We start from the raw sequence: 25,167 nt of genomic DNA, 5'->3' as shown, positions 1-25,167 counted from the left end.
TACACTACCATATTGATCTCTTGAGCTACCAAATGTCATCTATTTCTCCAGTGTTCCAGCTGAAACAACTCTGGCCATATATTTAACTGGAGATTTTTGCTGCATTCTACACTGTGCTAATCTTGAAGCACTTAGCATAGCGCCTGACACTGAGCTACGGTTGGGGGCACCTTAATCACCATTCACGTAGTGCCCACTAAGAATGCGGCAAGTTACTACCTTCTGACAAACTTTGGAAGAGACTGGTTATTTCACACCAGAAAAGTGAGACTTATTTAAGGTTCTCTTCCCCTTTCTCCCCTACGCCTGAGTTAGGCACCCACAGGCTCTAACGAGGAGGGGCTTCCTTGGGGTAGCGGGGGTAAGGTCGCCACGCAGTTCCCACCCAGCTTCTCAAGACAAAATCTCCCTAACTTGAGACAGCGCTGCTGGAAGCCACCACAGTCCTACAGTCGAAGGCGCCCCACCCTCCCGCGGGCTCGCGCCTGCGCACTCACTCCGGCGCCGCATCCCTGCGGCCTTGTGGGAAATGTAGTCCGGCGCCCCGGGCGTAGGCGCCGGGCAGGACTGCGTGAGCACTAGCTGCTCCTGCCCTGCTCGGAGAGGGAGAGGGTGAGTGCAGGGCTGCGGCGGGACCGGCCGGATCGGGCTGGCGCCAGGCGGAGACCCAAGCAGCAGGCGGCCGGGACGGCCTGGCGAGGCCCCTGAGGGGCGGGGCCGGAGGTGGATGGGCCCGGGGCCGCGCTCTCTCCGTCCCTGCGCGGCGCCGGGCCGCTTGCTCCAGGTGCGCCCTCTCTCGTCCTGGGAGCCCGGCCGGGTGGGAATACCTAGAGCTGAGGGCCGCCACCTGTCAGGAGCGGCGAGGGCGGGGGACCTGGTGCGGGCCCCCCGAGGGGCCAGTGAGGGGCCGAAGGCTCTGGGAGTCGTTAGCACACTGCGTTCCTCCCTGCCGGCTTTCTCCGGGCCCCGCTTTAGAAGTCTCGGGGGGATGCTGCACCCGGTGCGCGGTCTGGGGGCTCCGGCACCTGCCCTTTGTGTAGACCTCGTCTCGCGGACGCGCCCTCTATGGTTCCCGATTCCGAGCGGTGCTGGCGTGGGCTCCCCTTGACCCATCTCCTCTAGGAATGGGGGGGTGGGGGTGGACAACCCCGTGCAGATTTTCTATTTCAGGAAGTCCTTTTCTTTCCTTTTTTAAAGCAATTTTTTCTCCTCCTCCCCCATCCCCCAAAAAGAAAAAGTTCACTATAGGAAAACTAGAAAATTCAGAGGAGCATAAAGGAAAAAATTACCTGAAAACTGCATTTTGGCGTGTATATATATATGAACATTGAAATGCTTTGTTTTTACACAAAGATGTGGACTTCAGTATCCTTTTCTCCATTTACTGTTAATGAGTTTTGTGGGGCCTTGGGTGGCTCACGTCATGATCTCCCGGTTCTTGAGTTCGATCCCAATGTCGGGTGCTGTGCTGACAGCTCAGAGGCTGGAGCCTGCTTCAGATTCTGTGTCTCCCGCACTCTCTGCTCCTCCGCTGTTCACACTCTGTCTCTCTGTCTCTCTGTCTCTCTGTCTCTCTGTCTCTCTCTCTCTCTCAAAAATAAACAAACATTAAAAAGGAGTTTTGAAATACATTTGGAAAGGGTTTGAAGTGCACGAATGTTAAGCTTCGCGATTTTTTACAAATGTTTTTATCTAAGTACCACTTGAGCCAAGTGGATAAAAAACTTTTTACAAAACATTTTTTGAAAACATCTAGTTATACTAATGTTTAAAAACAACTCTCATTTTAAAGGGTGTGAGAAAAAGTATGTTTGTGCCCTATTCACTCCTTCAAGCCTTTGTAGTCTTTCTCAGTTTTTTTTTTTTTTTTTTTTTTTTTTTTTTGTCTTCCTCATCTGTTATAAACAATATAGGCCATCCCTGTCTCATTCTTTAAATCTCTTCACATGAAATTTCTGGGTCATACTGTAAGGCTTTTGATCCCACATCTTATTCTCTCCAGAAACGTAGCAGTTTGTAAACATTTGCAGTGTGTGCCTGATGGACCCACATCAAGTCTGGGTGTTCCTATACTCTAACTTTCTGAGAAGGTTGTTTAAATTTGCATTATGAACACTAATGAATATTTTTATGCAATCTGAGTTTTGTTTTTAAATTTTGTATGATACAGTGTTTTCTAACTAGGCAGAAATGTTACATTTTCATATGGTTAGACATGAAAACCATCCCTTCAAGTCTGTGTCAAGTCTGTGTTTGGACATCATCTATCCCATTATGATCACAAAAAGTTCATCTGTACTTCTAGTACTGTAGCTTCATTTTATTTATTTATTTTTTTAATTTTTTTTTTTCAACATTTATTTATTTTTGGGACAGAGAGAGACAGAGCATGAACGGGGGAGGGGCAGAGAGAGAGGGAGACACAGAATCGGAAACAGGCTCCAGGCTCTGAGCCATCAGCCCAGAGCCTGACACGGGGCTCGAACTCACGGACCGCGAGATCGTGACCTGGCTGAAGTCGGACGCTTAACCGACTGCGCCACCCAGGCGCCCCGGTAGCTTCATTTTATGTGCAAACTTTTATTTTCCAAATGGTAAGCCCTTGTTCTAAGTCCTAGTTCATCCTTTTCTCACTGATATGAAATATCACTTTTTCATATCCTGAATTCTTATGTGTAAAATTTTTTCTGAACCGTTTGTGTTGGAAGGGTTTTAATTTGTTCTACTGACCCTTTTCTCGGCTAGACTATGATCTGTGAGAGAGAAAATTTATCTGGTTTACAACTGTATTTGTAATGGTATCTCTCCCCTAGGAATGGTACCTGGTACGCAGTTGGTGGTCAACAATATATCTGGTAAATGACTCAGCCTGTTCCATAACACTGTGCTAATTACTGTAGCTTTATAGATATCTGGTGGATAGGTCCTCCCTCATCATTCTTCCAAGTGTTTCCTGGCTGTTGTTAAACAACACAATTAATTTTTTAAAAAAACCTCTTTTCCATAATGATCTTTAAAATACAATTACTTGGTATAACTTGGTTGGAAATATGTGAAGTTTATAAATTAATTTCAAAGAAGTGACAACTTAAGGACACTGTGACATCCTATCCAGGAATGTGGTATGTCTCTCTATTCATCCTTCTTTATGAATCTAAATAGCTTAGTAAAATAAATTTCATAAGTAAAAACCCCAGTTTTTCTTAAGTCAATACCACACATATCTTATTTGGTTTCTCTGTAGGTATTTTATTTTTTGTTGTTGCAGGAGCCTCATTTCTCATGGTTTCTTTTCCTTCCCTCAGCTCCGTCTCCTCTGGATCCTGCCCATCCCCTAGGAAGGGTCCCACAGGAAGGAAAGAGAAGGCAATGGCTGCTCGGCCTCTGCCACTGGGAACTCAGGTAAGCTCCTTCTCTCTGAAACCTCTCCCTTACTCCCTACTACTTATTCCCATACTGTACCTGGGCTTCACGGCAGAGGACAGGGCTACAGAAATCTCTAAATCTGAAAATTTCCCACATATCCCCCATTAGTGTCCCTCAGCTGGAAGCCCTCATTCAGCTGGAAGCCCTGGACTGCTGGGCTTTTGGTGGCGCTCAAGGGTCACAAAAGGAACGAAAATCATATGAAAATTGGTCTGGGTACTTACAGGGACTCTCAGGGAACGTAAAAGAAGTCACTTCTCTACAAGATAGTCATGATGACCGTACGTGAATAGGATAATAAGAACAAGTATGGCTAGGTACCCAGACTGTCAGTGTCCCAAGACCTGGAGGAGGACATCAGTGTGGCAACCGGGAGAAGTAAGGTTGGATAGGGATAACTGGAGAAGATTTTCTGTGATGGAGTTAAAGTGTCCCAAGATTAAATCCTGACTCTACCATTAATAGTTGCATTGTCTTGGATAAGTAACCTGACTTCCCTGAAGTTCCTAATGAGGATGATGGAAATAACCACACTAACTGATCCTTTGCTACATACTTGACATTCTTAAGCATTTCACCTGGTTCATTTCGTTTAATAATACGTACTTCCTGCGTCTGTTGAAACATGAAAGAATGTAAGTAGAAAGTGCCCAGCATAGTTACTGGAATGTTAAAGGTACTCTCCGTAAGGCATTCCTAGCATTATTCCAGCTTGGTGGAGCAAATGTGGCAGTGACTGGTGGTGAGAAGGAATCAGATACAAAGTTTGGGATCAAATGCCAGGAAGGAGGAAGGAGTTTGTGTATATGCTAGGCATGGGGGTAGAAGAGGAGGAATTTTTTTTTTTCAATATATGAAGTTTATTGTCAAATTGGTTTCCATACAACACCCAGTGCTCATCCCCAAAGGTGCTCTCCTCAATACCCATCACCCACCCTCCCCTCCCTCCCACCCCCCATCAACCCTCAGTTTGTTCTCGGTTTTTAAGAGTCTCTTATGCTTTGGCTCAAAGAGGAGGAATTTTGATAAGAGAGTTGGCATGTTCCTAGCTTTCTTAGGAAGAAGCAGTGTCCCAACAGCTAAAAGAAATCATGCAGGGGCACCTGGGTGGTTCAGTCGATTGAGTGTCTGACTTCAGCTCAGGTCATGATCTCACAGTTCATGAGTTCAAGCCCTGCTTTGGGCTCTGTGCTGACAGCGCAGAGCCTGGAGCCTGCTTCAGATTCTGTGTCTCCCTCTCTCTCTGCCCCTCCCCTGCTCGTGCTCTGTCTCTCTCTCTCTCTCTCTCTCTCTCTCTCTCTCTCTCTCAAAAATAAACAAACATAGAAAGAAAGAAAGAAAGAAAGAAAGAAAGAAAGAAAGAAAGAAATCATGCATGAAAGAGTAGTGAGAAGCCCAGGGTTTTTTGTTTTTTGGGTTTTTTTGTGGGTTTTTTTGCCCTGCGAGATTGCTTGCAAATGGAACCTGCTAGTTTTTTTTTAAATTTTTTTTTTTTCTTTTTTTTTCAACGTTTTTATTTATTTTTGGGACAGAGAGAGACAGAGCATGAACGGGGGAGGGGCAGAGAGAGAGGGAGACACAGAATCGGAAACAGGCTCCAGGCTCTGAGCCATCAGCCCAGAGCCCGACGCGGGGCTCGAACTCCCGGACCGCGAGATCGTGACCTGGCTGAAGTCGGACGCTTAACCGACTGCGCCACCCAGGCGCCCCGGAACCTGCTAGTTTTTACTAGAACCTGGAGGTGTTGCTCCTCTGGAAAAGGAATAAGATATTAGGGGGACTTGGTCCAGGAGACCCTAAGTTTTGTTTTTGTTTTTGTTTTCTTTTTAAGGTTAGGGTTGTGTAACCTTGTCTCCTCCAGTCCCACAGGACTTGTGTTTTGTCTGTTCGTAAGATCAGATATGTCGCTTACTTATCAAAGGAACCAGTTCAAAGAAGGCTTCATGAAGACAGTTATTAGCTGTTGTGATTTCTGTTTCTGTACTACTTTCTCTCCTTTGTATTGTCAAGCTCCATTATAAAAGGCTTCATAACGCACCAAAATATAGGCAGGAGAAAGACGGAATTTCTGGAAAAGAAGGTTTAAAGGGGGAATGTTCAGAAGATTTTGGTTGATGAAGGTTGTGATTTGGTTGTCAGTAGCCTTGATTCTATTTAGTTAAAACAATGTTAAGTTTTAAAATCAGCTCTTTTCCCAGGTATAATTTATATAAAATAACCCATTTTAAGCATATAATTCATTGAGTTTTGACAAACTTGTGCACCAACATAATCACTGCCCCAAAAAGCTAGACAACATTTTCCATCACCTCAGAAAGTGTTGTCACCACCATCCAGTCTACATCCCCTATGCCAGGCAATCACTGGTTTGATTTCTGAATATTTCAGTAGGTGTTTCCTAGAAACAAGCTCTTGTTTTATGTAACCAAAATACAAGTACTGAATGAGGAGATTTACATGGATACAGTGCTATTAGCTAATCTGCTAACCTTACACATATTTTGCCACAAATGTCCTTTGTCTGGTCCAGAACCAATCTAGATTACAACTGGGATTCAGCTGCTACATCTCCTTAGCCTCCCTTATCCTGGAACAGCTCCTCAGTCTTTGTCTTGGATGACCATGACACTTGGAGTTGGGACGCATCAGTGCGTCTTTCCCCTATTGGCCAGAGATGTGACTGTGAATCGCACAAATATGACTCATATTTGCCCTTAAATTTTATCTTCTTGGGGCACCTGGGTGGCTCAGTCGGTTAAGCGTCCGACTCTTGGTTTTGGCCCAGGCCATGACCTCATGATTTGTGGTTCAAGCCCCGCATTGGGCTCTGTGCTGACAGTACACAGCCTGCTGGCAATTCTCTCTCTCCCTCTCTCTCTGCCCCTCCCCTACTTGTGCGTGCATGCTCTCTCTCTCAAAATAAACTTAAAAATAAATTTAATCTTCTTTTTCTGAATATAAATACTAGGCATGTAGTTATAAAAAAAATTCTTAAGGCTATAATATATAATTACAGGTCTCAAGCCCTCAAAACTAAGCATTCTTCTGGCCTTTTAAATACCTATTTACATCCTTTGTCCAGTTTTATACTGGGTGGTTTATGTATAAAAGAAGCCTCTTATGTAATGTGGATACTAATCCTTTGCCATAAATCACCAATATTATTTATTCCCTGTCATTTTTCTTTTATATCTGTTTATAACATCTTCTGCCAGAAATCAGTTTTGGAAGTTTTATGCAGTTAACTTTCCTTTTCCTTTGTTTGGCTTTGGAATCAGGCTCTGAAAGGCTTTCTGTATCCTAAGATTATATAAATATTCTTCTACATTTTCTATTAGTTTTATCATGTTAAATTTACATCCTTGGGCTATATGGAATTTATTGTATATAATGAGAGATTGTAGTCCAACTTAATTTAAATTTTTTTTAATGTTTTATTTATTTTTGAGAGAGAGAGAGAATGAGAGCACAAGCAGGGAAGGGGCGGAGAGAGAGGGAGACACAGAATCCGAAGCAGGCTCCAGGCTCTGAGCTGTCAGCGCGGAGTCTGAGGTGGAGCTTGAACTCAAGAGCTGTGAGGTCATGACCTGAGCTAAAGTCAGACACTTAACCGACCGAGCCACCCAGGTGCTCCTAGTCCAACTTCATTTAAAGATGTGGTGAAGCATTTCATCATCCATTCGCTAAACGGATTGAGCACCCGCCTACCACATGTTATGTGGTTACGCTCCGAAGAGAGCAGTGAATGAGTCAGGATGGGTCCCTTTCTCCTAGATCCTGTCTGGGCACAGCAATGAAGAAGAAATAATCACTGAGGACACTGTTAGGTGCTGTGGTGGCCACCCAGCAGGGCGGCATGGTGGAGTGTGATGTCAGTTTTAGCTAGGCAGAGCCGGAGTGGCACCTCTGAGGAGCTGGCATTCAAACTGATGTAATCTACTCAATAATGTACTTATTCTCCATAGATTTGAAATCCTACCTTTAATGTATATTCTATTTATACATATGTTATAAAAAAGTATATGTATGTGTCTGTATACACACACAAGTTTTTCTGGATTCTGTTTTATCGCTCTCTGTTATAGTACCACACTATTTTATTTGTTTAGAATTTATTTTGTTGAAGCAAATCCCCCCCCCCCTTGATTTCCTTTTAAAAATTCTGGTTATTGGACTATTCATTTGCATTTACCTTTATAGTTGAAATTTATTATCACCAAGTTCCAACAGTAACTGTTAAAAAATATGCAATTCTGATTTGAATTCCACTAAATCTATATCAATTTGAGGAAGACTACCATCTTTTACAATGTTTATTCTTCCTATTGAATAAAAATACTACCCTTCGTTTTATTCAGACCCTTCCTTATGGCTTTTGTTAAGGTTGATCACAAGGATCTTACATACTCCTATTAAGTATATTCTAAGGTTCATTTTTTTTGTTGCTATTGTGATTGAGATTTAACCATGATTGTGGGTTTTTTTTTTTTAAGTTGGATTGCTAAGAATTATATCTGAAAACATTTCGTAGCTGTTGTGACTCAAACTTCACTATCATACTTTCTGTATAAATTATACTTTCATCATTAAAATATCCCTATTCATTCCATTTGATTCTTAATGTTTTCAAAGAATAACAATATCAAAAAGCCTGTGTTTTTAGGTTTAAGAAAGCTTTTTCATGAATGAGATAAATCCATGAATCTGCTTATTTCAAACACCATGAGTTACCCTGTGCTTTTAACGTGCTGGGGAAGAAAAAGACCCATATGGAGTGGAAAGGAGAAAGGGAAAAACATCTGAAGGGATTAGCAGCAAATATATTTTATGGACGACAGAGATTAACAACAAATATATTTTATGAACAATATCATTAAGTTTCACTTTGGCCTTTTAAAATGCTCTTTTGTACTTATCTAAATCAGTTTTCATGAGTCCTTTTATAGTTCAGGGATCCAGAGTGTTTCGTAGTAAAGACAAGCTCTGTGGCAACTTGGGAGCTCTGCTCTTCGGGTGACAAGAATACAGGGAAGTGGGGAAGACCGGTGTATAGCCCATAGGTGTCTGAATCTGAGCTTCTAATTTTGTCCAATATATTCAGCTAACAAGACAATTTATTGAAAAAAAAGTGGATTAATTTTTGGAAAGAGAATGTCCTATTTCTGATGTTACCTTCTTTTACAAAGAAGGGGCTTATGTTTTGTTTCCACATATATTCTACCTTATCTGCTATTTATATGTTCTCTTCCTTGTTTCTTCTTTTTTCTTTTCTCCTTGCTTTCTTTTTATTTGCATTTGCTGTATCTTGTCTCTATCCCCCTACATAATTATTTTTTAACTTTGTGTTTTAGGTCTATCTCTTATATGTGCTGGATTTGAAACCAACTTGAGAGTTTTTGTCTTTTTAAAAAAATTTTTTTTAAGTTTATTTATTTATTTTGAGAGGCAGAAGGACAAGAGAGCATGAGCTGGACAGGGGCAGAGAGAGAGAATTCCAAGCAGTCTCTGTGCTGACACATTACAGAGCCTGATGTAGGGCTCGAACCCACGAATCATGAGATCATGACCTGAGCCAAAACCAAGAATCAGATACTTAACCAGCTGAGCCACCCAGGTACCCCAAGAGTTTTTGTCTTTTTAATAGAGAAAGTCAATTCGTTTACGTATGTTGTTATACAAGTATCAGGTCTTTTTCTGATTATTTAATTATCTAGGTGTATTATGCTTTCTTGTGTCCTTTTTTTTTTTGTAACTTTATTTATCTTTGAGAGAGAGAGAGAAAAAAGTGTGAGTGGGGGAGGGGCAGAGAGAGACACACACAGAAGCTGAAGTAGGCTCCAGGCTCTGAGCTGCCAGTACAGAGCCTCATGCGGGGCTTGAACTCATGAACTGTGAGGTCATGACCTGAAGTTGGACGCTTAACTGACTGAGCCACCCAGGCACCTCTCTTGTGTCCTTTCTTCACATTTGTTAAACTGATGATTTTTCTTGGTTGGTTTTTTTCCTTTCATAAAATGGAAGTTCTGTCGTGTAATTAGATCCTACTAGTAGCTATCTTTATATTTCTTGACAATATTTGTGAGTGGTTTTTAACATTTTTTTTTAATGTTGATATATTCATTAAATAATTAGGAGAAAATGAGGAGGTAGAAAGCAAATGAACTCTGCCTCTGTTTTGACACTTTTTCTGGAGATTCACAGCCAGCAGGATGTAAAACACACAAATTTTTTGGACGTCGGTTCCGTCCCATCTGCGGTCTCTGGGCCTTTTATGCCCTCTGCCCACTTACACAGCACAGCACCTTGTCGACTGTTTTATTCCCATTATCTAGTCCCTACTTCTTTCCATACCGTCTTCCTTCATCTTTTTCAGAGAAGTTTGAAGTAATTTCATGTAGCTGCTTCTTATTCCTGATCTTCCATTTAGCGCTTCATCCACTGTAAGTTGATTTCTGCCTTCACCACTCTGTGGAAATTAGCTAATTTTCCAACCAGCAGCTCTCTTTTCAGTCATCATTCTGTTTGACCCACCCCTTCCTCCCTGAAACTCTCTCTCCTCCTACCTGAGTCTCCTTCCCTCTCAATCCCTCCTCCCACACCCCCTTCCCCCACTCTCTCTGATGGGGGTTGGTTGCAAGGGTTCTTTTCTTGGCTGCCTTCTCTTCTCACAACACAAGGAGTTAGATGTAGATGGCCTTTGGTTTGAGCCCCAGCTGTGTGATCTTGGAGATGTGATTTAACCATTTTCATGCTCAGATTTCTCATCATAAAATGGTGGCTTTAGTGCTATCAGTCTAACAGGCTGTCATATGGATTAAATGAGGTGAGGTGTCAGACACACTTGTTAGTGCAAAACTCAGGATGTTAGTGCTGCCTTCCTGTGTTAGTCAGGGTTCTTTAAAGAACAGAACCCAGAGGACATACATAGATACAGAAAGAAGTTATAAGGAATTGGCCCAGGCGATTAGGGTGGCTAGAGTCCCCACAATCTGCCCTCTGCAATCTGGAGGCCTAGGAAAGTCAAGGTGTATGTAGTCCTACTACAAACCCAGAGGCCTGAGGTCCAGGGGACTGATGCTCTAAGTCCTGGTCCAAGTCTGAGGGCTCAAGAGCTATGAAGGCCAGAGGAGGAGGCTGTGTTAGCTCGAGCAGAGCCAGCAAATTTGTCCTCTCTTAGCCTTTTTGTTCTATTTGGGCCCTCAGTGAATTGGATGATGCCCTCCCACATTGCTGAGGGCTGATCTTTACTCAGTCTACTGATTCACTGGGAGCGCCCTCACAGAAACACATGGAAATAATGCTTTACTAGCTATCTGGGCATACCTTAGCCCAGTCAAGTTGATACATAAAAGTAACCATCATGTGAACTCATTCAACAGATACTGAATGCCTATCCCATTTTGCTTCCTAGTCTAAGGGCTAGAGAACTAGGCTGAAATGGGCTTATAAATTTGAAATGCCATTTCCAAGTCAAGCTGGGTGTTTTATTGGTCCTCTCAACCATGTTCTAGATGTACCCTATTTGTACACGTTTTTCCCTCCATTAACTGGGATTCCCGCCTATATTGTAAAGCCTGAAATTCCATGTGCTGCCTTGACAACTTTGAGCCTCATGGGGGCTCCAGAGACCTAGCTATGAGTTCCCTTGGTCTCCTTGCCCCAACCCAGCAGGAAAAGCACCCTACTCAGCTAGCTCTCCCCTCGGCCTAACCGGGTGCACTCCTCCCTCCCAGTGAAACCTAATGGGTTTCACCTCCCTACCAGCCCATGCAACTGTTCAAACAAGCCAACTGCATCTTCCCACGGTTACCAAGGGTCACCTCACCCTCTTGTCGCTACACAGCCTGTCTCCCACAGCCCCTGCTGGTTCACAAGTGCAGCCCCTGCGTGGCCCTGCATGGTGGGTATTTCCTCCTTCCCCAGGCTATGAGTTACTGATAAATTGCTGTCAGTCTTTTCCATCCAGTGCTGGGTGTCATGTGTTCACTCATCTTGTGCTATTTAAGGAGCAGGATCCCTCCTTCACTAGTGGGGTAAATGGGAGGCGATCAGAACACCACCTACTTTTCTCCAGTGGTAATCTAGAGCAGCCTTCTGTGTGTTTCCTGGTTATTCCCTAATACCTCCTCTTCCTGTCCTTAAATGCCAAAGCATTTTCTATATTATACTTATCTCTGAATATTTCATGATAATGCACATTTTTATTTAGTTTCTTTTGGCAGATAATACATTTTTCTCACACAGATCTCTTTATCCTGTCCCTTCTAATGCTGCTTGTTTTTGCACTTCCCTCAGGGGGATTTTATTCGCATAATCCTTTGAGCATGAATTTATAGTTTCAGGAGTCAGTGACATTCAAGGATGTGTCTGCAGATTTCACTTGGGAGGAGTGGCTTCGTCTAGATTCTGCTCAGGGGAATCTGTATGAGAAAGTGATGCTGGAGAACTACAGGGACTTGGTTTCACTGGGTAAGGACCTCTTCTCGGAACTCAAAACCTCCCTGCTGACAGCCTTCCCCACCTCCTGACACCTTGTACAACCAATGAAATTCAGGAATCTGCACTTGTAGTCCTGCTGTTATAGGTCACTGTTTTAGGGTGTTCTCTTTGGATGTGGGCTGGAAAATGGAGCCATCAGAAGGCCTGAGGGGGAAGGGACAAGGACAGGTGCTGGGAATGGTTTACTCCATTCAGAACCCAAATTTAGTGTCTCCTCCCGAGCAGGGCATCGGCTTTCCAAACCAAATGTGAGTTCTCAGCTGGAACTGGAGGAACTGAGCCAGGTGACAAAAGAACTTCCAGCGTGCCTCTCTCCAGGTGAGTATCGGGTGGCGGGAACTGGCTGCCTGAGTGTGTACCCCCAGAAGAAATCACAGTGGAGCTCCCTGGGTCTCTAGGAGAGGCTGCACCACCAACATGTATTCTCTCAAATGCCTCCACCTTACTCATGTTGCTCATCCTCTTGCAAAAGTCATTACCAGGGAGGGAGGGAATCCTGGATGAGGATTTAAATGAGTTATTATATTCGTAGCACTTGTTAATTGCCTTGAACATCAGCAAATGTTAGCAATTATTATTTCCTCTTCTGTCTTCATCTGTACTCCGAGTCCCTTTCTGGCTGTCTCTATATTCTCTTTCCTGTTTCCTGAGTCTTTCAGCCATACCCTGTATCCATAGCTTTCTTTTCCCTCATTCATTTAAAACTTTGTCAGCCTTTCTAAAGGAAACTAACGTTGAGTTGCATACTTGTATACGTGTTTATAGTCTTCATTTAAAAACAAATGAAGAGGGGCGCCTGGGTGGCTCAGTCGGTTAAGCGTCCGACTTCAGCCAGGTCAGGATCTTGCGGTCCGTGAGTTCGAGCCCCGCGTCAGGCTCTGGGCTGATGGCTCAGAGCCTGGAGCCTGTTTTCGATTCTGTGTCTTCCTCTCTCTCTGCCCCTCCCCCGTTCATGCTCTGTCTCTCTCTGTCCCCAAAAAAATAAATAAACGTTGAAAAAAAAAATTAAAAAAAAAAAAAAAAAACAAATGAAGATGACTTTAGCCTTGTTATTTTCACTAGTAACCTCACATCTTACATATTCCCTTTCTTGTTCCTAAATTTTTAATCTGCATCCGGATCTTTCTCCTCTAAGCATTTAATGCATTTAGTCTTTGTTATCTGGTTTCTAATCCCCATTACAACCGAGATTTCTCTGTTAGATGTTATCACTTTTTCTGAAAAAAACACATTTTACACCCTTTTATTCTCTACTCAATATGAAAGCATTTACCACTTCTTCTTAATATATTTTTTTAAATTAAAGAGATAGACACATATTTTTTGATCTCTGGATAGTGTATGGCTATCAAGTATAAAGCAATAAAAAATCAGTAAGATAACATATTGATAGGAAAAATAGAATCTTCTGAACATTGCTGCTGGTTTCCAGTTAGCTTTCTGTTCTTTAGAACAGGATTTTAAAGAATCACTGGTTCAAAAGATGTATTTTGTAGGGCTCATGCTACATACTGCACAATTTTGGATATTTTATGATCCCTTAAGGTAGCTTTAAGTGCCTTTACTATATAGATTTCTGTGGATTTGATTACTATTGCTATTTTTATTTGTTCTTACATAAATGACCTATTTATTCAACAAATATTTTGTGAGCACTAGGCCCTGGCCCTAGCACTGTGGTTATAGCAATAAACAAGACAGGTGGTTTCCCCATGGAGCTTATTAGTCTAGTGGGAGGACAAAAAATTAGTAAGGAAATAAAGTAGGGAGGGAGAAGGGACAGGAAAGGAAGGAGGAATGAAGGGAATGAATGACTTAGAGTCCCAGTGCCATGTGGAAAAAGCAAGCAGCATAGGGGAACTAGATCAGGTAACAGAAGCTGTGTTTTATTTATTTATTTATTTATTTATTTATTTATTTATTTATTTATTTATTGGTGGGGTTTTTTTGTTGGTTTTTTTTTAATGTTTGTTTATTTTTGACAGAGAGAGAGAGAGAGAGAGAGAGCGCATGAGTGAGGGAGGGGCAGAGAGAGAGGGAGACACAGAATCCGAAGCAGGCTCCAGGCTCTGAGCTGTCAGCACAGAGCCCAACACGGGGCTCGAACTCACAGACCGCGAGATCAGGACCTGAGCCGAAGTCGGACGCTCAACCGACTGAGCCACCCAGGCTCCCCAGTAATTATTTACTTAATGTTTATTTTTTTGAGAGAGAGACAGAGCGGGGAGGGGCAGAGAGAGAGGGCAGACACAGGATCTGAAGCAGGCTCCAGGCTCTGAGCTGTCAGCACAGAGCCCGACTCGGGGCTCAAACTTATGAACCTTGAGATCATGACCTGAGCCTAATTTGGACACTTAACCAACTGAGCCACCTGGAGCCCCACAGAGGCTCTGTTTTAGAGGGAGTGATCAGAGAGGGTGGATATTGAACACCAGTGAGGGGGACAGAAAAGAGTAGTCAGAGGAGGAGGAGAGAACTTATGGAGAGCCACGGGAAGAGAGAAGCAGCGGGAGTGTGCAGGTGCGCTCTAAGAACTGGAGGGTGCTGTGGGCCTTCGCCATAAGGACGCTGAGGATGTGGCCTTGGGGAAGAGCACTTGTAGTGCAGAGGGAACTATGCTGTGGGTAGATGAGTAAAGATGTTTCAGACTGTCATTTCAACAGAGTTAACTTTAGAGGAAAAGGAAGAAAGGGCAAGAGCTGAAAGAAGTTAGAGGTCAAGTGCCTCTGGTTTGTTCACCAGCGAAGAGACTACTGTGTATTTACAGGAGCAGAGGGGAGAAACTGAAGACCCAGAAAAGTGGAGCAAGAGAATGATAACCAGAAAACTGGTGTGCAAACGCCAGGTCTGCTTTTTTCCAGGTTTTCTTCGATGTTACTGCCAGATTAAGTGACCATTTAGTCTTCTTATCCTGTCCAAAATCAAGACAAGAAAGCGTCGAGGACGGGGTGCTATATTCGGCTCTTGCCCAGCCACCATGACTCACTCCTCATAACCCTATGGGGTAAGTACTGTCAGCCCCTCTCCAAGTGCAAGAGATGGGCTCAGAGGGGGAATGACATGCCAGAAGTTGAACACAGGATTCTTATTTTGTTTTGTTTGTTTTTGCCTTCGGGTTTAATGCTAATTCTAAAAAAAAAAAAAAAAAAAAAAAAAAAAAAAAATCATAACTTTCTTTCCTTGCCTTGCTGTCCCTTCTTATTTCCAAGTATCTAGCAAAAATTGAACTTCTACATCCTGGCCCAACTTTCCTTTTAAATTTTTTTTTTTTTTTTTTTTTACATTTTATTTATTTTTGAGAGAGAGACAGAACGCAAGTTGGGGAGAGGCAGAGAGAGGGAGAGAGGGAGACACAGAATCCGAAGCAGGCTCCAGGCTCTGAGCTGTCAGCACAGGGCCCGACGTGGGGCTCAAACCCATGAACCATGAGATCATGACCTGAGCTGAAGTCAGATGCTTAACCGACTGAGCCACCCAGGCACCCCCCAACTTTCCTTCTAGATGATCGTTTTCCTTTTTTGTACTAAGGTTTTCATCTATACAGTTGGTACTTCATCATTAGATTTTGCCTCTTAGAAAAGCTGAGTAGAAAATGTAAAGACAGAAATGCTGTTCCTAAAGACAGCATTATTGCTAGTAAACTTGTTAATGTTGAAATAGATGGGAATTATTAGTAATATGGAAAGCAGTGAATTTTTAGCCTCTAATCAGTGGTCATTAGACTTAACTCCGTTGGTGATCAGTTTTGAAGGAAACAGATAAGAACACGTGTGAAGTATTAGAAATCTATCATCAAAGATTATGTCTATAAAATAAGAAACTGGGATTCTGTAATATTTTAAGATCTCCAGGAAGCTACCCTTTACTACCCCTAAACATAGAAACTTATTATTTGTGTTTTATACACAACTTTGTATCATTCTCAGAAATGTGCCGTGACGTCTGACGTCTGTGTGTATAAACACATGTACACATACACACAGAATTTATATACTGTTACAGAATCCGTATTTACCTTCATGTTTAGTACAAATGCATTATCTGTGCCTCCGTTAGTAGGAAAACTAATCTAAAAGACCATAATAAGTGTAGGAATATCTATAGTTCATTGATCCTCATACAGGGCAGGCCCACCCCTGCCTCAGGACCTCTGCACTGGTGGTTCCTTCTGTGTGGGATGCTCTTCCTTCAATAGTCCTGTGGCTCCCTCCTTAGCCCCTAAAGTCTTGGCTTCAGTGTCCCCTTTTCATTGTGGCCTTTCCTGAAAACTCTATACAAAATTGTAAACCTTTCCCCTCACTCATCAAGTTCCCTGTTTCCATTTTATTGCTTTTCTTTTTTCCATAAGGTATGCCAATAAACTCCTAAGTATTTTACTTATTTACTATATTGAATGTCCTTCTTCCTCTCATGAAAACATAAGTTTCCTAAGGGCACAAATATGTTTTGTTCATTATTATATCCTTAGCACCCTAATCAGCACTTGGCTCAATAAATATTTCTTGTAGGACTGATTAATCATGTTCAGAGGATCAATCTGGCTGCTATATGCGAATGCACTGCAGAGTAGGAAGTCCAGTCAGGTGAAAAGCCAAATAGTCTGGTTGAGTGGAAGGAGTAGCTTAACTACTACATAGGGGATAGAAGATAAAAAGAAATCGACTTGCCCTAGGAAGAGCGAGACCTGCTGCCCAAGTGCTATACCCACCCCAATTCTCTGCAGGCTCTTGGCCTCTGCTGTGGCCACTGTCAGCCTTAAAGACTGAAGGATCTATATTCTCCCAAACCCTTTGGTCCTAGGGACTCTTGTTCATGTCCTGATGAGTACCAAAATTATATAAATCCTATAACTAGACATTCTAAGATCATAAGAGAGTATGAGCTATCACTTGAAAGCCCTGTTTAGGAAAAAAAGGAAAGGAAGAGAGAGCTGTATATTGTTTCACAGGAAATAATAATGGTAATGATAACAGCTAACAATCAAAGAACTCTTATCCTGGCCAGCCATATCGCTGTGCACATTACAGGACCCTTATTTAATGAGGAAGCAAAATAGCAAGCATCTGAAACCTCATCCAATCTTGGAAGAGCTGCAATGGGTTTGTTTGTTTGTTTGTTTTAGCTTATTCATTTAATTTTAGAGAGAGAGAGAATTCCAAACAGACTCCACACTGTTAGCACAGAGCCCGATGTGTGGCTTGAACTCACAAACTGAGATCATGACCAGAGCTGAAGTCAAGAGTCGCTTGCTCAACCGACTGAGACACCCAGGTGCCCTGGAAAAGCGACAGTTTTTGATTCTTAGTGCTCCAGTCCCAACCCCTCAACGTTTCACTAATTCTGAGTAAAGCTACCCTAACAATTTTGTTTCCAGGGAGACAGTTGTGAGATCTGGGAAAAATAAAAAGTTCCTGCCCTCTAAGTTGCCTAATGTATTGGTCACACTTTGGGAACAATATTAAATAGTAATCATCCTTTCCTTGATGGTGTTGTTAGTATGAATTGTAGTAGGTTTTTTTTTTTTAATGTTTATTTTTGAGAGACAGAGACACAGCATGAGCAGAGGAGGAGCAGAGAGAGAGGGAGACACAGAATCCGAAGCAGGCTCCAGGCTCTGAGCTGTCAGCATAGAGCCTGATGTGGGGCTTGAACTCAAGAGCCGTGAGATCATGACCTGACCTGAAGTTGGATGCCTAACCGACTGAACCACCCAGGCGCCCCTGAATTGTAGTGTTTTATGTGTATGCTTGGGTACATTACTTATAATTTTGTTTTTGAATCGGGATTGGATGTTGGACATTATCAATTACTTTTGAAGCATCCATCAGGTTGGTCACATGTCCTTTTTCCCATGACCTATTAATATATTAACAGATACCTAATAGTGAACATTCTGGAACTCCTTGGATAAATCCTTTGTTCAAACTGAATATTTAAGTAGTATTTGAGAAATGGTTTAGGAGTACTGTAATTACTACATCTTTCATATTTAAGAATGTTTTGGTTTTCTCTACACATGTATAGAGTACTAGCCATGTGGAATTCTTGAGTCACATCAGTCTTTCCTCAGTCCCTTGTAGACATGGCTTCACTGTCTTCTGGCATCCTATGTTCTTGGAGAGAACTCTTAGGCCAGTTATTTATCTATCTATTTATTATTTTAAAATATTTATTTATTTTTGAGAGAGAGCACAAGTGGGGGAAGGGCAAAAAGGCGGGGAGACACAGAATCCGAACGAAGCAGGCTCTAGGCTCTGAGCTCTCAGTGCAGAGCCTGATACAGGGCTCGAACTCATGAACTGTTAGATCATGACCTGAGCGGAAGCTTGACACTTAACCAACTGAGCCACCCAAGCTCCCCTCTTAAGCCAGTTTTTAAAAAATTGTTGGTAGTCCATTTTTTTTTCTACAGCAAATCTTCAGAATTAACTTTAGATCTCCAAACCCCATGAAAAAATACTGAATCTTACTGTTAAGTTTTCTGCAGTACATAATGGTGTTTCAACTTAAAATTATTATTTTCCAAAACCACAAATACTTTGTTGTTCTCATTTGTTTTTAGAAATGTCATACAGAACATGTAAAATGCATGTACTATTTAGCAAAAACCTACATATGCTTCTAATCCCTTTGTAAATGTTAACTAATTTTTGTTCTTACATCCACACTATGCAATAGGTGCTATTTAACTGATGAGGAAACAGGAGCACAGATAGGTTAAAAATAACCTGCACATGGTCACACAGCTAATGGAGCCAGGTAGTCTGGCTCCAAAGTTGTTGTCTTAACCATTATGCCATGTTGCTTCTCTCTATAGTTCATAACAATAAAGATGAATGAATAATAAGGAAAGCAAACAGCCAGACACTAGAACCCAGATTTGTAACATTGCTAGTATCTTAGGAATGCTTTGTGTGAACCTCTCCATTTATATCCTCCTACCTCCACCCAGAACATAACTACTGTTCTCACTTTGGTGATAATTCCCTTTCCTTGCTTTTCTTTACAGTACTGCCATCAATAAAGGAATCTCTAAATGATACAGTTTAGTCTGTTTTTCACATTTACTTAATTGGACTCTTACTATATATACTTGTGTATAGATAAATTATTCATTCATTCTTTTTGTTATATGTACATATCTTATTGTTAATGTTCACTGTCGTAGTTGGGGCTGCTATAACAGAATACCATAGACTTGGTGTCTTAAACACCAAGTGTTTCTCATAGTTCCTAGAGGCTGGGAGTCTGAGATCAAGGGGCCAGTGTGATTGGGTTTCCAGTGAGGGCCCTCCTCCTGGGTCATAGACAGCTGCCTTCTCACTGCATCCTCCTGTGATAGAGAGCAGAGATAGAGGAGGCAGGCTCTGTTGTGTGTGTCACTTCTTTTTTTTTTTTTTAATTTTCTTTTTAACATTTATTCATTTTTTGAGAGACAGAGTGAGACACAGAGTGTGAGCAGGGGAGGGGCAGAGAGAGAGAGAGAAACACAGAATCTGAAACAGATTCCAGGCTCTGAGCTGTCAGCACTGAGCCCGATGTGGGGCCTGAACTCACAAACTGTGAGATCATGACGTGAGCTGAAGTTGGACGCTTAGCCGACTGAGCCACCCAGGCGCCCCGTGTGTGTCACTTCTTATAAGGGCTTTCCCCTCATGACTTAATGACTTCCAAAGGCCCTCTTAGTATTACCTCACTGGGGATTAGGCTTCAACACATGAATTCTGAGGAGACACAAACATGAAATCCTTAACATTCCCTGATTTCTACTGTTATATGTGTTTGACAGTTTAGTTATTCTGTTGTTGGTGGGCATTGGGGTTGTTTCCATTTTTGCTATTGTGTACAATGTTACCTTAAAACTTACGAATTGTGATATACCTTTGCAAGGTAGATTAAGTGTATGTACATACTAGTGGGTTTGCTAAATCATAGTCTTTGTACCTGTTCTAAGTTACTAGGTAGTGCTAAACTTTTTCAAACATCTGAACCAAACTGCATTCCCACCAGTGGCATGTGAAAGTTCCCATTACAGCACATTGCTAAAATCTGAAGATATCAGTCTGTATTTTTTCATTTTGTTACTCAGGTGTATGTGGTAATCATATCTCACTGGCATTTAATCAGCCTTCCCCTGGTTACTGTTGAGATTGGGTATCTTTGCTAGTTTACTCACCATTATGGTTTCCTTTTCTTAAGTGCCTATTCAAGTCTCTTCCCCATTTTTGTGGCAGGCTTAGTGTTATGTTTTATAAATCTAGGTTCTAGTACTGTATGGGCCAGGTGTTGCAAAGATCTCCTCCCAGTATGTCACTGTTTTTCCTGTTTTCTTTCTTTTGATGCCTTTGAACCTCTACATAGTTTCCAAATTTGGTATGTTTTGTGTATCATTTATCTTTGAGGGCAGTTCTGTCTGGAGTTTGTATTTGTCTAAAAGTGTGAATGGATCCTCCTTTGCCCTTTATGTTGTTTATTGGGTAGCACTTTGTTCTCAAAGAGCTTTAGTTGGACAGCTGGATAGGATAGGATAGTGAAGTGGGGTAGGAGGCAGTTCATGTGTTGCCTGTTGGTATTTCACACTCAGATAAGTCCTTTCTGGGGTTACTTGGTGGTGTGTGTGTTTTAGAAGTAGAGCCTGTGTGGCTTTCCATTTTTTTTCTTTTTTGTGTGTGTAAGCAGGTGAGGTTATAAGGAGGAGGTCCAGTTAGTGCATACCTCAGGCTTCATAGTAAATTCTCCTGCCCACAGGCCTTTGGTTTGTTGATTCAGTATTGATCTTGGTTCTGGTAATTTTGGTCAAGCTGACAACTGATTCTCAGTTTGTAGTTTCCTGTCCTCTGCTCTCATTGTCCCAGGCCATTTTGTCTAGGATAAGAAGTGGGTTCTGAGAAAATAAAGTCTTAGTGGCCACAAGGTCCTTCCTTTTAGCCTGATCTCAAGCAGCTCAACAGATCCTACTTTGCCTTTCCCTGACACCAGTTCACATCTTTAAGGAATGGATATTTAGGAAAGGGTAGAGCCCTTTCAGCCCCTCTTACCTAAAGAGAATGAGAAACTTATATCCTGTTGAAAGTTAGTGGGAGTGGGTGATAACCCTTAGATTGTGTCATTCTCCCTTTAATTTCAAGTAGGTTGTGGTATTTTATGTTCCAAACAAGCATATTCCCTAAGGGTAGTTTATGTGCATTATCTTACTTAATCCTCATCATATTATTTTTATTTTTTATCTGTGAAAACTCAAACCCAGAGAATCAAATAACTAGTTAAAATGGTAAGTTAATAGCTAGGCTTTAAACCCAAGTATGTCTGACTCCAGAGCCAATAATCTTTTGCTGTGTCACACTGTGATGTTATACAAAGATTTAGCGTCAGAACTAGAAACAGCATTTCAGGAGAGAAGAAACTGCTGGTGGAAATACCAGGTACAATGTGGCAGGGGTTTCTGATCTGCTTCCTGCGCGCCCCCCCCCCCCCAATCCCAGCTTGTCTGTATACTTCCCTTCATTGCATCTTCATTATTCAGCCTTGTCCAGTGGTCAGTGATTTCAGTGTCCATCCCTGCTGTATACATAGGCTCACTCTTTTCTGTGCTTACCACCTCCTCTCGTTCTCCTGTTATTTATGGACTGGTTCACTGTTCCTTCCCTATGTTTTTCTTCCCAGTTGTAGGGACATCTTTGAAAGCTCTCACATGTGCCCTATAGTTATTCACAGTTTCATTCTCTTATTCCCACCTGATACAGTTTTTAGTTTCCCAGCACAGAAACCAATGTGCATTTGAATTTTTTATTTTTTTCAGATTGGAAGACAAGACTTGAAACCAAAGAGTCAACTATAAAGCCTAATACTACTGAAGATATAGCTTATGGGGTAATAATGGAAAGGGAAGGTCTCTGGCATTCTTCTTTAGGGGAAACCTGGGAACCTGATAATTGGTTAGATGGGCAACAGAAAAACCAGGATAGACCTCTGGGCCAAGTGTCAGTTACTCATGAAGAAACCCTCACTGAGAGGAGGACATGTGGAGGTAATGAATTTGCAAGATGTTCTAGTCAGGGGTCAATCCTTGATATAAAACAAAGTATTCCTGTGGGAAAAAGGCCCCATAATCAGAATCCACATAAAGAAGACACTAAACAGAATTCTGAATTAATTAAAACTCAAAGTATGTTTGTTGGAAAGAAAATCTATGAATGTAATGAATGTAGGAAAACCTTCAGCCAGAGCTCATCTCTTCTTAAGCACCAGAGGATTCATACTGGGGAAAAACCCTATAAGTGTAATGTATGTGGGAAGCACTTCATTGAACGCTCCTCCCTTACTGTACATCAAAGAATTCATACTGGAGAGAAACCCTATAAATGTAATGAATGTGGGAAAACCTTCAGTCAGAGCATGAACCTTACTGTTCATCAACGAACTCATACTGGAGAGAAACCCTATCAGTGTAAAGAGTGTGGAAAAGCTTTCCGTAAAAATTCATCCCTTATTCAACATGAAAGGATTCATACTGGAGAGAAACCCTACAAATGTAGTGAATGTGGGAAAGCTTTTACCCAAAGCATGAATCTTACAGTGCATCAAAGAACTCATACAGGAGAAAAACCCTATGAATGCAATGAATGTGGAAAAGCCTTCAGTCAGAGCATGCATCTTATTGTACATCAGAGAAGTCATACTGGAGAAAAACCCTATGAGTGTAGTGAATGTGGGAAAGCCTTTAGTAAAAGCTCAACTCTTACCCTGCATCAACGAAATCACACTGGAGAAAAACCCTACAAATGTAACAAATGTGGGAAATCCTTTAGCCAAAGCACATACCTTATAGAACACCAGAGACTTCATTCTGGAGTAAAACCTTTTGAATGTAATCAGTGTGGGAAAGCTTTCAGTAAGAATTCATCTCTTACCCAACATCGGAGAATTCATACTGGAGAGAAGCCTTATGAATGTATGGTATGTGGAAAACATTTCACTGGGAGATCTTCGCTTACTGTACATCAGGTTATTCATACTGGAGAGAAACCTTATGAATGCAATGAATGTGGAAAGGCCTTCAGCCAGAGTGCATACCTTATTGAACATCAAAGAATCCATACTGGTGAGAAACCCTATGAATGTGATCAGTGTGGAAAAGCCTTCATTAAGAATTCATCCCTAATTGTGCATCAGAGAACTCATACAGGAGAGAAACCCTATCAGTGTAATGAATGTGGAAAAGCCTTCAGTCGGAGTACAAACCTTACACGACATCAGAGAACTCATACGTGAGTTAAGTTTTCACTGGACCCTTCACTAGGATTAACTGTTCAGTGATAATAGTCATGTAACATAGAAACCTCATAAATGTAATGACTGTAGGAATCTTTCAGTTGAAATATAAATTACTATATCAGATAATACAGACCACTGCAGGAAAAACCATATAAAATAGAAAAATCTTAATTCAGAAAGTAAAACTTCCTCCTTTGCATCAGAAGGTTTAAATAGCTCATGTTCTAAACGAGGATTTGTGTTGAAGATAAGTTCTATTGTGTCATACTGCAGATCTCCTTTGGACATCAGAGACTTCACACTGGAGAGAAAATGTGAGAGTGCTTAACTGGACAGCTCAAAGACCTGGTATGTAGTCCTCATCTGCCACTAACTTGGACAAGTCACCTACTTTCACCAGGTCATGGTGTCCTTATTTGGTAAATGAGGGATTTTGAATTTAGAAGGTCTCCAGAATCCTGATTAGTTCTAAAATGCTATAAATATAACCAATATTGGGAAATCCTTGACCTTTTACCATGTTATATATGTTATCTAGATGCTCCTAATCTGCAGTCTGGTTTCCCTGGATGTTTTGAGTCAAAAGTCTCTACCTCTACCAAATGCTATTATTATCCCTCCATTTCCCCACCCCCACCCCCCACTGTTATTTTCTCCCTAAAACATAGGTTGATTGCTACTGGGTGATGAAATAACTGTACAGATCTTAATGCCATAGCATGGTGTTTTGAGTTCTCAATTAAGTCATTAAACTACTGTTAAATAAGCTAATTACAAAACAGTGTAACTTAAATATAGTCTCTAAGTACATAGGATTCAAATACATATCTTTGTATCATAGTCTATCAAATTGGAAAGGAAAGGATGCTAAACACTAATAGACATGAAAATTTGACATAGTAATGAAATCTTTACAACTCAAAACATATTCAGAACAGTCATAGGTTTTATAGATCTACAGTGATGACATCAGTTAGGACAATTTCATTTATTTCATACACAATACGTGCTAGATATGTGATAGACATGATCAGAAAATCAGACTGGGGAAGGTATGTTCTTTGCTTTTCAAGGGCTAAACTAAGAAATTGGCAGTGGAGGAGAGGAAAAGAAGAATTCAAGCAATAAGGAGGCAGAATCTGGATAATGTGGTAATTGATGGAATGTAGGAACTTGAATTTATTTGGGTGGATGTAGTGCCATAATTAAGAACACATAAAGTTGACTGATTCTGTGGGTCAGTGATAAGTTCAGTCTGGGGGATTTTAAACAATCTGTAGGTATCCAAGTGAAGATCCTGACAGACTAAAATAACTAGCAGGGTGGTGATGAAGGATACTCTGAGCATACAGTCATCAAACAGGGTAAATGGAGGAAGCAGAACCAGTAGGAGCTAAGAGGAAACAACAGCCAAAAGAAAAATGAAAAACAGAAGGAAAAATTAGAAGATGGTGGCACAGAAGTAAAAGAATTTTGTGTAGGGTAAGAATAGTTAATATTTTCAAATGCTTTGGGGGGTTAAAGTAAGATAAAAATAGAAAATGACCTTTGGCTTTGGTTATTGATAACCTGTTAAATATTAGTAGGCTGGAGAGTGAAAAGGACTTAGTATCTTGACTGAGAAAGACATTTAGAAAGATAACTAGAGGGAGATTGGGTTGAGAGAGTATATCTATCAGAAGAGCTTTTTGGCTACAAATACTAGAAAGCCCAGTTAACAATCCTTACAAGCAAACAGGGATTTTTTTTCCTCACATAACAAATCTGGAAGTAGGCTGGCATTGTTTCAAAGACAAAATTAATTCAATGCCTTGAGTTTCATGGCTTTTCCATCAGGGTTATATGATGGCTGTTCTGCTTCAAGTAAAACATCTGCATTCAAGGCAGGAAGAAAGGGTATGGGAAGCACCAGCAACATCTGTGCCTTTTGTCAGGTTTTCCCAGAAGCCCCTCAGCAGACTTCGGCTT

At 41.5% G+C, this 25,167-nt stretch overlaps 1 protein-coding gene across 1 annotated transcript; it reads left to right on the top strand.

Annotated features, from left to right (window-relative positions):
- The first annotated feature begins 577 nt into the window (after positions 1-577).
- Positions 578-23,843, top strand: LOC125160171 (zinc finger protein 891-like). Its single transcript, XM_047848854.1, has 8 exons — positions 578-784; positions 2,814-2,855; positions 3,306-3,402; positions 11,763-11,895; positions 12,151-12,243; positions 14,749-14,929; positions 21,725-21,795; positions 23,473-23,843. The coding sequence occupies exons 3-6, from the start codon at positions 3,370-3,372 to the stop codon at positions 14,904-14,906; spliced, it is 417 nt and encodes a 138-aa protein (XP_047704810.1). The 5' UTR covers positions 578-784; positions 2,814-2,855; positions 3,306-3,369; the 3' UTR covers positions 14,907-14,929; positions 21,725-21,795; positions 23,473-23,843.
- The last annotated feature ends 1,324 nt before the right edge of the window (positions 23,844-25,167 follow it).

This window comes from Prionailurus viverrinus, chromosome A1, assembly GCF_022837055.1.
Source record: "Prionailurus viverrinus isolate Anna chromosome A1, UM_Priviv_1.0, whole genome shotgun sequence".
Lineage (NCBI taxonomy): Eukaryota > Metazoa > Chordata > Mammalia > Carnivora > Felidae > Prionailurus > Prionailurus viverrinus.
The sequence above is the reverse complement of the archived record's forward strand: the minus strand, read 5'-3'. Positions and strand labels throughout refer to the sequence as shown.

Bases quoted from the DNA above. Each gene is read 5' to 3' on its own strand.
- LOC125160171 (XM_047848854.1), top strand. From the start codon at position 3,370: ATGGCTGCTCGGCCTCTGCCACTGGGAACTCAG. The intron at 3,403-11,762 runs GTAAGCTCCTTC...ATGAATTTATAG, and splicing joins CTCTGCCACTGGGAACTCAG to TTTCAGGAGTCAGTGACATT. The intron at 11,896-12,150 runs GTAAGGACCTCT...CCTCCCGAGCAG, and splicing joins CAGGGACTTGGTTTCACTGG to GGCATCGGCTTTCCAAACCA.